The 16,155-nt window shown below is 38.2% G+C and overlaps 1 protein-coding gene across 1 annotated transcript; it reads left to right on the forward strand.

Moving 5' to 3' along the window:
* Positions 1-3,078: 3,078 nt before the first annotated feature.
* Positions 3,079-6,186, forward strand: LOC121797664. The gene is made up of 5 exons (XM_042196311.1): positions 3,079-3,494; positions 4,508-4,585; positions 5,327-5,426; positions 5,651-5,793; positions 5,860-6,186. The coding sequence occupies exons 1-5, from the start codon at positions 3,228-3,230 to the stop codon at positions 6,073-6,075; spliced, it is 804 nt and encodes a 267-aa protein (XP_042052245.1). The 5' UTR covers positions 3,079-3,227; the 3' UTR covers positions 6,076-6,186.
* Positions 6,187-16,155: the final 9,969 nt, after the last annotated feature.

A 16,155-nucleotide genomic window follows, 5' to 3' on the forward strand; every position in this document is an offset into this window, starting at 1 on the left:
AAAATGTCAATAAGGGTATTAATGCCAATTAACGATGAATTATATATAACTAACTTTTGAAAAATATCTCAAAACTTTAAATGCATATAACTATCATAATTTAAATTATTTTTGCACACAACATATATTAAATTACAGATACTTGCATATGTTCCGATGTCAAAATTTGAAAAAAATTCTTTAATTTTCGTATTTGTCCAGAAGTAGTTTAATGTGAACGTATATCATAATATGTCAACATAATATGTATAAAATGTGAATTCGTAATTGTGTTGACATATTCAAGGCATCGTATTGATATGTTTAATACACACTATTGACATTTTAATCGAAAATCCTAAATTTGGTAGTTTTTCTTATATTTTTTAAATTTAAATAATAAAAAAATGAAATTACACATGACAAATTTTAGACCACTAGATCTCTAAAGATCTTATGGTCTGTAATTAGTTGCAGTTAGCAATATAGAGACAGTTAGCAATTGATCACAACTCTATTTACTAAACTATAAGTTCATTTTATAAACTACGTTGAACTGATGTAAACATTCTGGTACGTTACATAGAATTAAATTTGGGCGAAATCAAATTTTATGAAAAATTTATCGCGAAGTTAAAAGTGATTGTATTTATTTTATCATAAATAAAAGTTTGTAATTAAAACTTGAATTCACCAAAAGTTTGTGTAATTTTTTGGGCAAATTGTGTGTAAAGTCATGAACTTTCAAAATAGTTTGGTTTTTCCTGTGAATTTTAAATGTTGCATGAAAAGTCATGAACTTTACCGGACTGTGTAAATTTCTCATCCGACCCAACCCAATAGATTTCCGACACAAACTTATCCTACGTGGCGCACCGGAGGCGTGGCTTGGCAAATGACAAATTTATGGTTCAATTCGAATTGTAGAACAAATGCTATTTTTATGCTGAATTCGATTTGTACGTTTTTGTTTGCGCTACTTGTATATTTGTGATAAGTCCGGAGTTAAATATTGTAAAGATAGAAGATAAACAATCAGAATTAGTAGAGTTGCCAAATCACGCCACCGGCACGCCACGTAGGATAGTTTGTATCGGAAATCTATCTGGTCGAGTGGACGGAAAATTTACACAGTTCGGTAAAGTTCTTGACTTTTCATGCAATATTTAAAGTTCACGAAAAAAATCAAACTATTTTGAAAGTTCATGACTTTATGGGCAATTTGCCCTATTTTTTTTTTATTATTAACCGATATTAGGCCATCTGCAACGCTGTCTCTTATCCGTCCCTTAAATTACTATTCATGGGTCACACTGTACTTTTTTACTCCATCTCTTAACTAAGGGACGGAACATGCTACCCTCCATCTCTTATCCGTCCCTTAACCGTCTCTTAAATTACTATTCGTTCAATTTCATTTTTTATTTTTATTTCCAACCAAATTCAATTAATAAAAACACACTTCATTAAATAAAATAAAATTACAACATAAAATAAAAATACAACTTAAAATTTAAAAAAAATAAAAAAACACATAATTAAAATCGTAAAAAATAAAAAATACATAATTTAAAATATAATTTTATAGAAAATAAAAAAAACTATTCCGCCGGCGAATCATCCCCTGAAGGCGGTAGAGGTGCACTGAAGCCACCTGGAGCCGGAATACCAAGTTGTCTTGCCATAAACTCAATTCCGGCAACATAGGCTTGGTATTGGGGAGGCGTCATGCAGGAAGTGTCCGCCATTGTGGCGGTCATGTACATGGACATTAGGGAGTTCAAGGGTGCCCCCGAGCCCGTGCCCTCAACCTCCTGCGAGGCAAACTCTTGTACGACGCTGCCCGAACCGCCCTCACTAGACGAGTATTGGCCACCCGTCGTGTGCTTCGTGCGCTTCGAGGTCGAGTCCGAGCTGGACCGGACACAGTCGGCCCACCTTTCCTCGTCTTTGACGACCTCCCAAACATCGACATGTTTGAATTGTTTGGCGGTGTTGTCGAAGTAGACTAGCAAAGCCAACCTCAGAATGTCGGTTCCCGTGGCTCCGCTTTGGTAATGAGCCGCTTCACTCTTGTAGATGGAGCAAAATTTTTTGACCTCTCTGTCGACTCGGTCAAAGTGAGCGCGGAACATCTTATATGTGTGGCGGCGGGACCCCTTCGGCTTAATCTCGTGGTAGGTCTCGGTGACCTTTTCCTAGAAACACTTCCGGGATTGTTGATTCCCGACGATGGGATCGTACGAGACGCTGATCCAGGAGTTGTACACCGGCAGCGTTTCTTTGGGGCTGTACGGATGCCGGCCTAGATCCTCCTCCTCGTCCGCCTCCGCCCTAGAGCTTCCACCGCCTCGGCCTTCTTCCGGAGTGGGTTCAACGGAATAATCCTCCCAAATCTGGGATAATCCCTGCGAATACCTCGAGGCGGAGGGACGGGCGTATGCATCCACATCAAAATGGGGTGGTTGGTACCCCCCAGCGTCGACGAACCCTGGCTGCCCGGCGTCGACGAACCAGAACCACCACCCAGGACATTGTACATGCCCCCCAGTCGCCGAACACGTTGATGTCGAACCCGCCGGAGCCGCCACTGCCAGAGTTTCCGTCGCCGGACATTTTGTGATGAGAGGTCAGATGAAAATTGGAGAGGAAATGGAGATGATTTGGGAAGAATAGATGTGTATGTGTGTGAAATGAGGATGAATTAGGAGTATTTATAGGGTAAAAAATAAAAAAAATAATAAAAAAAGAAAAACGGTAATATTACCGTTTTTTGTTTAATATTTTTTTTAATTCGAATTAAAAAATGATTTATTGTGTCAGCGTGACGATGCCCACTCGCGGGCCGGCGAGTGGGCGTCACGCATGGCGCCAGAGCGCGCCACGTCACGCTGGCGCGTGGCGAGACGTCTCGCCATCCGTTTCGGCGGGCTGAAGACGAGACGGGGTGCTGCAACGCGTCACGCCGCCGTCTCGTCGCGGTGTGATAGATTACGGGCCACCCGTGTGACGCGTTGCGGGTGGCCTTAAATTCGTTGAAAGTTGGAGCAATGATACATAATGATAAGGAATAATAGATAGAACCAAATGATAAGGAATAATAGATAGAACCATATGGTTGATTTGGGTGGCGCTACCCGCCATGAAGCTGATTGCGAGACTTTTCTTACACACACACACACACACACACACACAATTGCATCAATAAAAAATCTAAACTCGTTAATTTTCTTCAATTTTTTCCATCAATGGCGGCGGTGGTCTCATCTTCTGTTTCAGCCAGCGCTCTCTCGCTGTTTCAGCCCAAGAAATTAATCCCCAGAAAATGCTCCATCTCAATGTCCGCGTCTTCTTCCTCAGCAGAGGCTTCTCATGGTGAATCTAAATCAACTGAAAAATTTGGAGTTTCGGAGAAAGGGAAACCGCCGGAATTACCGTACAGTTATTCACTTGTAAATCCGAATGGAAGCTCGGTCGTGCAATTTGTACAATCTACTGAGTCCAATATTGAGAGGGTATATAAATTTTATTTTTGCTTCTTTTGTGCTTTTTCTGTAGTCTGTAGAGATTTTCTACTATCAATTAGAGTTTGAATTTTGGGGGATAATGAAGATAATCTGAAGGTATTATGTGGAGTATGTGTTAATTTAGATGGTTATTTAATTTTTATGCTACTGTTTAATTTTGCTGTAATTTTCACTGGAGCGGTTAAGGTTGGTATGAGGTTATGCCTTTTAGATTGCGATAGTTAAGTAGTCAGTCATATATCTTCTTCTTTGATGAAATTCAATCATATTTTTTGGTTAAAATTTGTGAGTAATTTAGCCTGGATGTAGAAATTTTCTATGTAATTAGCGAGGGTGTGATTACCTGAATTTCATCGATAAAGCAATGATCATTTTATCTCAATTGATGGACTTGATCACCGCAAGAACTCATGATCATCTAATAACATATACTCCTATATACTCCCTCCGTCCCCAGCTAAGATGACAAAGGTCATTTTTCGCACATGTTTTGGAAAGTGATAATAATACTCCCTCCGTCCACCATTAAGTATCCCATTTTTTCTTTTTTCGTTCGTCTGTCCGTCAATAAATGTGTCATTTCACTCTTGCTATATTTGATAAGTGGACCTTACATTCTACTAACTCATTCCACTCACATTTTATTATAAAACCAATATATTAAAGTCAAACAACATCTTAAAACCCGTGCCAGTCAGATATGAGACATTTAATCATGGACAGAGGGAGTACTTTGGAGAGGAAGTAAAGTACGAGAGTGAATAATGTAGAATAGACTCTCCAATATATTGTTCTCTTTGTTACTTTACTTTCTTTATACTTTAACTATTCATTATCATTTTCCCAAAACACGTGCGAAAAAGAAGTGTGTTATCTTAGCTGGGACAGAGGTAGTAGTAAAACAAAGTTTAAAGAATACAAGATCAATCCTTAGATATATTGCCCAGTCAAGTTACCAGGTTTCATTTATTAACTGTGTTGAATCTCTTTAACTCGTGCAGGTCATATTTGATTTCCGGTTTTTGGCACTACTAGCAGTTGGTGGTTCATTGGCTGGCTCTGTGCTGTGCTTTCTCAATGTAATTTTACACTCTCTTATTTGGAAATTTAAGCCTAGGTACAAGGCTAATGATCTTCTTAGGGTTATGGATGATTCTACTAGTTATTGAAAATCATTATATTAGTGCAAATCCAAAACATGATGTTTGGTTTTTCATTTCACTTTGGTTCAATTTGTTTGCTTGACAGATTATCAATATGGGGTTTGATTTAGAATCAAATGAGTGCAAAATATCTGAAAATTAAATGAAGTTCTGCCTAGTAGTCTCACATTGTTCTACTTCTCTATTGTGGTCTATTAGTGAGAGAGTCACAATATTTCTTTTTTGTAAAACTTTATATATATGTTCTTTTTAACCAAGCAACAAGTTTATGGCTTCTTGTCTGCTCTTACTAACTACAGGGTTTGTTCGATTCATGCCAGGATACTGTAAGAGTGACCACAATATGATTGACAAAATTCTGCATTCTGTACAAATAAAATGTAGTCAACACATCAATAAGCCAATTATATCCATGAATTGGAGAACATATTTAAAGGGATACGATTATGCTGTATATAAGTACGATGTTTCTGAAACAGAAAATTATTTAGACGTAAGTGGCACGTTGTGTCTAAGTGATAGATCTAGTTCAGATTTAAGAAAATACTTTGTTTGGTCAAAATATACTCCTCATTGGATTTGGATGAGTCTTTGCAATCATCAATAATGCCTTGTGTATGTTTAAAGAGTTGTTGTGAATGAATGCTATTTTTGTAGGGATGCGTCTACATATTTGACGCGTACAAAGTATACTGGACGAGCTGTGTTAAAGGGGTCCATTCTGGCCAAATGGTTCTACGACTTGTTGAAGCCATCGGTAAGCATCTAATGTTTTTTACAGCATGACTTCTTAGAGGAGAAAAGTTGCATTTCTATGAGTAGTTGCTCTTCGACTTAGATTGTCTTCTCTTGTTGCAAGGCAGTTTTGTTTCCATTTCCAAAAGGAATCCTTCTAACTTCTCTCATTTCCATTTAGTTTCGAAACTCAAATCTGCTAGCAACCTAAATGAGATTGTCTCCAATAACCTCATTTAATTGCAGATGTATATCTTGCTGGGACTGTCATGTTGATATTCGGGATGGGGTTGTACGGACTCTTCATTTCAAATGTGTCCCCAAATGTCACTCCAGCTTCTGATCGCGCACTCAGGGGATCGTCCTTGTTTGGCATGTTTGCTTTGAAGGTAATATTATGTTTCTTCTCTTCTGCCAACTTTCATCAAAAGACTGACAAAGTCGTCTGACTGCAGGAGAGGCCAAAGTGGATGAAGATAAGCTCGCTGAATGAGCTGAAGACGAAAGTAGGGCATGTGATAGTCATGATCCTTCTGGTGAAGATGTTTGAAAGGAGTAAGATGGTAACAATAACAACCGGTTTCGACTTACTAACCTACTCTGTTTGTATATTCTTGTCTTCGGCATCCTTGTACATCCTTCACAATCTACATAAATCAGAAAACGAGTAGCACACTCGCAGCCTTCACTTGTATCGCACCTATTTGGAGCAGGTTTAAGCTCTTCATGTAAGCTATAACTACTTTAATGATTTTTATCATGAAAATTAAGTTTTAGTATAATTCAACCCTATCAAATACTACAAAGATAAGATAGCAATGCCAACCTTAATGCCTGCTTTCTTCTTTTCATGAAGAATGAATCCACTCCCCTCTTTGACCTGGCCTTTAGTACTAATCTTTATTGGGAAAGAATTAAGAATTTTAATGTACTCCCTCTGTCCACCAAAGGTCGAAAGAATAGTGTTAATAATTTGAGAGAATCTTTACATATTTGGATGAGATTATATTTCATAGAAAACCCGAAATAGAAAAGATGAGACTATTTTTCGTGGACAAGGGAGTAATATATACTCTATAGTTGTGATATGTAAAAAAAAACAACCCTATAGTATCAACCAAATACTAATATGAGCCATTGGATCTTAGAATTAAAGGCCATGATTTAATCTAAGAGACAAGGCAAGGCATCGAATCTGTATTTTAGTTCATTATAAGTTGTATATTAGATAACAGATTTTCGTTTATTTATCACACGTCATTAATTCCCGATTTCATGTCAAAATTCCCGGGATCCAAAAATCAACTCCAAAAAACTTCCTCTCTATGCTTCGTCTTCGATTGAGGGAGAGAATGGTTCATTTCTATGGAAACCAAAAGCCAGAAACCTTACATTCTCTCTAGTCTTCTCTGTCGAAACTAAACCTACCATTTATAAGTACGTTGCAGCTGGTTTAGTTCTACTTCGTTTTTGTTGTAGTATGCTTCTAACAATGACGTTTGAACATGTTGCAGTCTACAAATGAGGAGAAAATTATCGTCGTCTAAAACTCGGTTTGTACATAACTTGCATGCATACATGATTTTGTGATTTTGGCTCACTTCAAATTTGTGATTTTGCAGAAACCTGTAGGATAAGAAAATTATTTCCTACCAAATGGGATCTTCATCTTCGGGCAAGGCCGCTTCTCAAACGAATCCAAACAACACTTATGTTCCTTATCCTGTTACAAAGCATCAGAATTCGTTTGTCACAAATAATCTTTTGTTAGATATGAAAGTTAATAGGACGGAGTACTAATTTTTTTGGTAGCTAACACAGGCCTGATAACAAAACTAAACTAACGAATATAAGAAACGCCTAATCTATCATGCAACAACCAACTACGGAGCCCCACATGGACAAAGTGAATAAATTTATTAAATGATGAGGTATGGATATTTTGTTTGGTGTTCGTGTTCAATTTCTCAAAGCCAAGTGAGATTGACTGTAAAATTATTTGTTGTTTAAATGCAATTCTATTAGAATTTGATGAAACGAAGAATATGTGAAGAGATGGAATTGTTGTGACGAAAACGACAACACAACTTAGCTTTGAGCATACGTTATTGATTATGCATTACTTTGATTTATCAAATGGTCGGGTTTTTCGCAACCCAATAATCTTGATATCTTGGATAGTGGTAATTAATATCTAGCGGTGCTAGGATTGCTATTATGTTGAATCGTGTGTCTGGTGAGTCTGGTTCGATAATGTCCTCAAGAGGAATTGGAATAAAGTTTTATTATTCGGTTGCGGTCCAGTTGGAATTTATTCAATGAATAATAAATAAGAATTCAAATTGAGTCCACTCTTGGAATTAACAAGATATTAATTAATTAAGTCCATAGCAGACATTAATTAATTGACAATTATATCTTAAGCGCGGAAAATAATTATTTAAACGAGGAAACCCGGATTACTTGTAATTTCATATTTGGATAGGTGATTCAATATCATTACTGTAGTGGCTGATAATAATATTTCAATTAGAGCTTGAATTAAATTGGGGTACAATTTAATTAGATAAGGCCAATTAGAGTCACTGATTGAGTCCAATATTTAAATTAATAAATATGAGAATAAATTAGAGTCACTGAGAACGCGTACGAAAAAATCGTCTCTCTCTCTACAGTAGGCGTGGTTTTCCCTTTCCCACAATCTGTGGGATTTCTGTCTCTTCTTTATTCTAGTCCTATGTATTTTGATAAGATCAACCCACCCTGATATTGAAATACAGTTTGGGAACCAGTCAGAAGATCCATGGTCTAGTATTGAAGATCATCATGTGGAGAAGGCGCAAGCAATCGACGAGGCATGTCCTCAAAACGAAATAGGTAGTCGTGCATAACTCATCATCGATCGGACCATGTTAACAAGGTCATGTTCCTTCTTTCAGCCACGCCGTTCTGCTGGGGCGTGCCCGGGGCAGTCAGTTGGGATTCAATTCCCGACTCCGATAAGTAGTCCAAAAACTCGGCACTGAGGTATTCGCCTCCACGATCAGATCACATACATTTGATACTCATACTATGATGCTTCTCCACTTGAGCCTTAAAGTTCTTGAACTAGTCAAAAGACTCTGACTTGTTGGTCATCAAATAGACATATCCAATTTTTGAGAAGTAATCAATGAACGTGATGAAGTATCGAAAACCACCTCTTGCTTCAGTAGACATTGGTCCACATACATCGGAATGAACGAGCTCAAGTACTTCTTTGGCCCTATTGCCCTTAGCCTGAAAAGGCCTCTTGGTCATCTTGCCTTCTAAGCATGACTCACACTTATGAAAAAGTTTCTCCTCTAGACCTTTAATAAGATCTTGTTTAACAAGAGAATGGATCCTCCTTTCATTAGCATGACCAAGTCTAAGGTGCCATAAGTACGTTTCGTTCATTGAACTTGAAGGTTCCTTTCGTTTCCTTGAAATTTTCGTTGTTGTATTGAGTTCTGATTTGTGATTATTAAACTGTGTAGATGTGATTGTGTACAGATTGTTTTCCATGATACCACGACAGATATAAGAATCATCTTTCTTAATAACGCAGTTGTTATTAAAAGAAATCGAATATCCATCAAAAACTAATTTAGAAACTGAAATTAAATTTCTTCTTAAAGAAGATATCAATAAAACATTCTTCAAAATAAAAAATCTATCACTACTAAAGCGCAAATAAACGTCTCCCACTGCAACGGCCACCACTTTTGTAGCGTCGCTCAGCTGGACTTCGATCTCACGATCCTGTAGCCGTCTTGTCACCTGCATTAAGTCAGGATCAAAACAAATATGATCAGTGGCTCCTGTGTCAATAACCCAAGTGCAAGTACACGTCGATGCCAAACATGTCTCGACTACTAAAGCTTGGTGCATACCTGTAGCCTTGCCCATTTTAGGACAGTCTGGCTTTCAATGCCCCTTTTCCCCACACTTGAAACACTTCCTCGTGGGCTTCTTGTTTGCCCTCTTCTTCTTCTTTCCCTTAGCCATCTTGGCCGCTTCTGAGTTCGGTGCCTGCCTTTTTCCTTTGTTAGGCCTAAAGCCAGAGGAACGAGGTGCCGAAGTCATCATGGCCGCCTTAGCCTGGACCATAAGGTCCTCTGCCGACTGAAGTTCAGTCAACAGCTTTGCCAAGGTATAGTTCCTTTTGTTCATCTCGAAATTGAGTTTGAACTGCTGGAAGCTAGGGGGAAGACTTTGAAGGATAATAGTCACTTGGGACTCGGGATCGATCGTCCCTCCCAAGACCTCAATCTGATTGAGGTTGCTCATCATCTCGAGGACATGGTCCCTCACTGACGTGTCTTCCTTCATTGTCTTCGACATGATACTCCGAGAAGCTTGAGACTTAGCCGTTCGATTCTGAGTACCAAAAAGATTCTAGAGATTCTGCATGATCTCGACGACTGTTTCCATGGCAGAATGCTGATCCTTGAGTACTGAAGACATAGAAGCCAACATGTAGCACTTAGCCATCTCATTCGCCTTATGCCACTGTCTGTGTGCATCTCTGACTCCTGCTGCAGCATTAGCCGCCGGCACTGGAGGTCGCGGGGTTGGGAGTACAAAGATGTACTCATCTACTGTAAGAACGATGTCCAAGTTTTGTTTCCATTCTATGTAATTTTGGTCCTCGAGTTTGTTTTCTTTAAGAATTGCAGAAAGAGGATTGAACGACATCTTGACGATTTGATTTGCACTGTAAAACAGAGTATTTACTATTTTTCATAAACTTATGTAAGATGTTTGATTAGATTAACCAAAAAAAAACTTTTCAAAATCTTACAACTGTAAAATTAAAATTTTGTACCCTCCAGAGGAAGTCAATACGCATTAAAATTTTACAATTTTACTGGGCACAACATCGTCGAATAGTCCAGAGACCACAGAGTGGCATGGCCGCCTAATGTTGCCTAAGCAAGACCTCCGAATTTAGCATTACATAGTCTTATTCATACAACACACTCCCAAAACAATGCTTATGCGCTGCTAACAAGATCAAGCTATCTCATAAATCCTGTGCGAACTTCTGAATCTCGCAGTTTCTTAGGATTATTGTCCCCACAGAGCAGGTGACGATAACATTGGAAACCACATTCTAGTTCATACTATTTATTTTTGAGAAGTCCGCCCTCATGAACTCGCTATTTCTTAGGATTATTGTCCCCACAGAGCAGGTGGCGATAATATTAGAAAAATGCTTCATGAATTGCAGACCAATTGATGGAGACCATATACAAACGTTGAGTTCGTAATTATAGCTTAGATATTTAAGGTTATGGTTTTTCTTTAATTATCCTTAGCCTTGAGGCAGTTTAAGACTTAATTAAATTCTGTTGGTATTTAATATGCTGGATAATTAAATCTTTTATTTTATTGGTATCTTCCATTAGAAAATTATTATTCTAGAATTTAATTCTTATTCATGTCTACTAAAAGATATATCCAAAATAATTAAGTTATTTAATTCTTAATAAGACATGAAAAATTAAATTCAAATTATTTCCATGTTCAAGATTAGGAAGGGAAGTTTTATTATTTAATGTATTCATACATATCTATCCTTATTAGGATTCTAGATATATAAATATTAGAAAACTATTAAATTATTCTCATCCATATCATCTAGGAATAAAATAATATTATTTATTTCCACAGATATAGATAATAAAAATATTCCTAAAATCTAAGGAAATCTTCCAAAAAGATTTTATTTCCATTAAATAATAATATTTTAATGATATATTTTACTTAAAAAGTATTAAATAATCATTAAAATAATCTTTCATTGTTATCTCATCGCACGAGGTTTGCACGAACGATGAACGACGAAAATCCGACGAGTTCGTCGCCGGATCACGACGCGTTGACCATGATCACGACTCGACCAGCCGCACGCGCACACGACGCTGCTGCTCTCGGTCACGCAGTCTCGACGGGTGGCGTGTCTGTTCGGCCAACCCGTCGCCTCCGTCTCGTTGTCTCGGCACGTCGGGTGACACGGTTTCTCGGCCAGCGGCTTGCACGTCGGTGTCGCTGCTCTTGGCCGATGATCGTCGCCCGTCTCGGCATACCGAGACCCGAAGCTCCCACTGTCTCGGCCAGCTGCGCGCACAAAGGCGCGTCGCTCTCAGCCACCGCCTGGAGCCTCGTCTCGGCAGTCCTTCCACCTAGGGTTCAGGGTGGTGTCTTGCAATGTCTCGGTGGTTCTCGGAAGAACCACCACGCCGCTCCAGCCCGTCGCATCGATCCTGGTCCAGGCGCGGCCAAGGGTTTGGTCTCGGTCGGCGGCGCGCACGAGCCCTTGCTCGTCTGCGTGTCGCCCCGTGACCATGAACCCTTGGCTCCCACTCAATCAACAACCCTATTCCCGATTGCACGTGGCGCGATCCGTCTCGGTGCGAGGGCCGACGGATCGCACGTCTCGTACGATTGAAAAATTCAAGTTCTTTGATTCGATTGTTCTTGAGTTCAACATGCATAATATTAAACAAAAACCAACAAGAACATGCTTGGTAATCAAATAACACATGCATACATGAATTTCGTGAAATTTAAATCCAAATAATCAGAGCCAAAGACTGGCTCTGATACCAATTGAAGGTGTTGGCAGTAGAAGCGTGCGTTTCTAACGGATCACATAATACTGATCTATTTAGCAGATTATTTAGATAAATTATATTCGCGTAATTATCACATGAATCATGCTCATAACTTGAATTTTAAACATACTTTAGTAAAAACAATTTCTAAAACATGCTTACTACGGAGTTAGCCAATTTACCTTTGTTGATTCACTTAAGAATCGCAGATGACTTGCGTCTTCTCCACGTGAAGATCTTGAGAACTCGACCTCGGATCTTCTAACTGGTGTCCCGGTGTAGCACCCCGAAAATTTTGCGACTTTTGTTCTCATTAATGTGGTTGTTGAATTTGGAATATCTTTCATGGAATTTAATTTCTATGTGTTTGAGTTAGCGATGAGAGTTTTAATTGTTGTGAGTTATGTGGAATAAGGTGCTATATTTTCCAATGTAGGAAATTAATTAAATGGGATCATGCATGTTGTTCTAGCCATTTTATTTGGAATTTTCGGTCCCTTCAAATTGATGGAATTAATATTTTATTTCTTGGATTCAATTAATTGTTTTGGGATATTTATCCAAATTAAATCCAAACCAAATTATCCCAAATTTATTCTACATGATTTTCGACCCTTAGCTTATTCCTTGGAGATTTTCGAAAATCCCCTATTAATTAGGAGGATGAATTATTTTTGTAGATTTAATTGGTGCCTTGTTTAATTTCCCTTCTTGAATTTAAAATCCAATTAAATCTAACCATATGTTGTCAAATCCCTCCATATCCTATTTGAATTAGGATTTAACGCTTTCTTTCTTTAAGGACAATAATTTTCGCCCATATACCTATGATTTTCCTTGGGGAATTAATTTATTTGTTACCTATTTTTTGGGAGTCTTTTTCCTACAAAAAAAATTACCAAATTTAAATCCTATTCCTATTTTATTGGAGGATTTAAATATTTCCTTGCTACTCCCTTAAAGTACACGCCACCCCTCCTTTTATTTCCTTCTTGGAGATTTCTTTTAAATTTTCTTGTTGCCTTATTTATGAAATACCCAATATCTTTTTACCAAATTTGTGAAGATATTTCTCTCCCAGTAATGCCTAATTTTAAAAAATCCTCCTTCCCATATACACGCCTATTTTCATTTTAAATGTGGGATTTATTTATTGATCTCTATTTTATTCTTCCACAATTATTTTAATTAAGTGTGGGAATAATTATTTAATAAATACAAGAGAAACCATAACCCTAGCACACTATCACACGCCTCCCTCCCTTCTCCCTCTCTCCCACACGATTTTTTTCCCTCCCCCTCTCCTTCTCCACCAATTCTTCACCAATCCCTTGTTCTTGCATCTTGTTGGAGTTGGATACTCAAGATTCATCGAAGAATCGCACCATTCGTTATTCCTACCGATCGTTTTTTTTGCAAGAGAAAGGTATATTTGAATCATCTTTCTCACCTTTACCATTGAATCCATGTTTCTTGACTCCCTCATGCATATAGTAAGTGCATGAATCGTAGATCTAAAAATTAATCGGTTGGGAAGGGTGTTTGCATGAGAAAGTATGTGTATGTGCGTGTATATAGGTGTGTATGTGAATTTGTGGATGATTCATTAGTGAATGTTATGTGTAAATATTAAATCAAGGTTGTGATGTCATTTTTGAAGCATGAATATATGTTGAAAGCATGAATATGTGTGTGTGGATGAAGGATAGACAAACCCTAGTTTGTGAATGTTGAGCATGATTTCTGTGGTGTTCGGACAGTAGGTTACGAGGCGTATTTGGCCGGCCAAACGATCTTATTTTGGCACAAAATTTTAACTGAGTGAAATTTTAAGTGTCTTCTGTGTTGTGTCAAAATTTCAGCCTCGTTTGACGAAAGATGAAATTTTAACGAATTTTCCAATTGAACTGCGCAGTTCTGCCAGAATCTGTATTCTCGTCCAGTGAGTTTCATTTTTTATTTGACCGACCTAAAGATGTGATTTTGGTATGACATTTTAACTGGATGAAACTTAATGTGTCTACTGTGTGGGTACCAAATTTTAACTTCAAATGATATCGTATGGATTTTTAATGATTTTTGCAAAACGACTGCGCTGTTCTGCCAGATTTCTGTCCTGTTGAAATAATCTTGGTTGTCAAGTTTTGAGTGAATACATGATACATGTGTGAATAAGAAACGTATCCTATGATGTGGCTATATGTTACACGTTGATGTATGCTTGAGTGTTCGTTTCGTTTTGTTGATGAACGTTTAGGATGGGCAATCTAAGAAAACGATGAAAGGAATGATAGGACATGCATGAAAATTGTAATGATGGATAAACCTGATTGTGTGGTGATTTTGGCAAGGGTGGTTGTACGTACGTGGGTACCAAGAGTAAAGGGTTGCGTTAAAGTTGTGATTTGTGTGGTATAAGCAAGCGAGGTGGGCGTTATTTTACTAAACTCATTTTACGTTTCAAATTATGATGTTGGAGCTATAAGGGTGGTTTAAAGTGTTATGTCATGCCATGACTTTTTTGATGTTGAGATTGTTGCCTGATGCCTAGTTCGTCTGAGCTTGCTCTGTTAGGCTATATGGCTGTGTGTGAAACGAATTCGGGTCTGAGTAGGGACGCAAACCCTATCAGGCTGTGTACACTGGTGGGATCGGGAGCCGTCCTTGCTAGTCGGCTGGTCTCATGGACGAATAGTGTGGCCACACTTTCGTCGCACTGTGGAAAGATGATGTGATTGTTGGATTGTTGAGAAAGTGGGGAGATTGTTTGCCTGACCAGGCTACGAAATGTTTTTGTGTTCTCGATGATATTTCTTAACTACATGTAAAACTCGAGTTCACTGGTATTGATGACATAACTGTTATAAAATATTTTCGGCATGAGCCCATTGAGTACAACAAGTACTCAGCCCTGCATATGTTTTCCCTATGTGCAGGTTGAGCGGGATGTTGCAGCGGTTGTTGAGTGAGCTTTAGGAATTCCCGGATGCGTCGTGTCTTCATACATGGGCGTCATCCCATGACTCTCTTTGATACTTGTTATTCCGCTACCGTGTTTGAAATTAATTTCTAGAAGTCTTCCGCACTATTTAATACTGTTTTATGACATTAAGTATCTTGAGACTAAAATTCGTTGCTTAACTTTTCAATAAACTAAAATATTTCTTTTTGAAGTTAATTGGGTTTTTCATTAAATTTCGCCTTTATTGTTGTCTTTCATTGCGTCCCCATTTTTCTTCCCCGCTGCTTAGTCCTTCCCCTCGTCACGTTTTCCCCGTCTTCACTATCCTTAGTAAGGGCGGTCGTGACAAATTGGTATCAGAGCTTCGTTCTTTCACTCTGGTCCAAGAGTCTTCTTTCAGCCTAAGTCTAGATTAGTACCCCTAGAATAGAAGTGTCATGAAGGCTCAACATCCAAAGCATCACGCTCAACCAAAAGAAAGTGAGGTATGTTTTAAATTGTTGAAAGAATGTGAAATCGATGATAAGGATGTTTTGGCAAGAGTATGCATGTGTATGAAAGTTATGGGTGAATATGACAATGTGATGGTGTTATTATGTTGTAACGTGAGCATGAATTACGTGATGTCATGAATATGTGTTATGCGTGAAAGTACTACGACGTAAGCATGTGAACATAGGAAGCCTTAAGATGACCTTAAACTTGCTGTTAGATGACGAGCTTTAGATCTAACACAAACAACGAGATATAATATATTTTGGGAAAATTGAGATCAGGAAGTGAATGAGAAATATGACGTGGTATTGTATGGCGATATACGTTTATGCATGTTGAATTATTTGGTATGTGAATCATTTGGTATGTGAATCATGTTTTAAGTGATGATTTATGGACGTTGCGGTGTGAGGTCTTTTATGAAAGTGTTGATAGAATAAAGTATGATGCTATGAACTTCGCATGCAAACATAGAGTGCCCAAGGTATCTGTTTGATCGAACGATATCGAACTTAGTTTTTTTTTTTTTTATCGAACACCTTCACGGTGGAGGGTTGAGTAGGTCCCTCATCCCCTATATACCATCAAAACGAAAAGTTTATACACTAACTATCCCAAAAGTGGACAGTCACACAAAGGCAACAAACTACTAT

Source organism: Salvia splendens, chromosome 1 (assembly GCF_004379255.2).
Source record: "Salvia splendens isolate huo1 chromosome 1, SspV2, whole genome shotgun sequence".
NCBI lineage: Eukaryota > Viridiplantae > Streptophyta > Magnoliopsida > Lamiales > Lamiaceae > Salvia > Salvia splendens.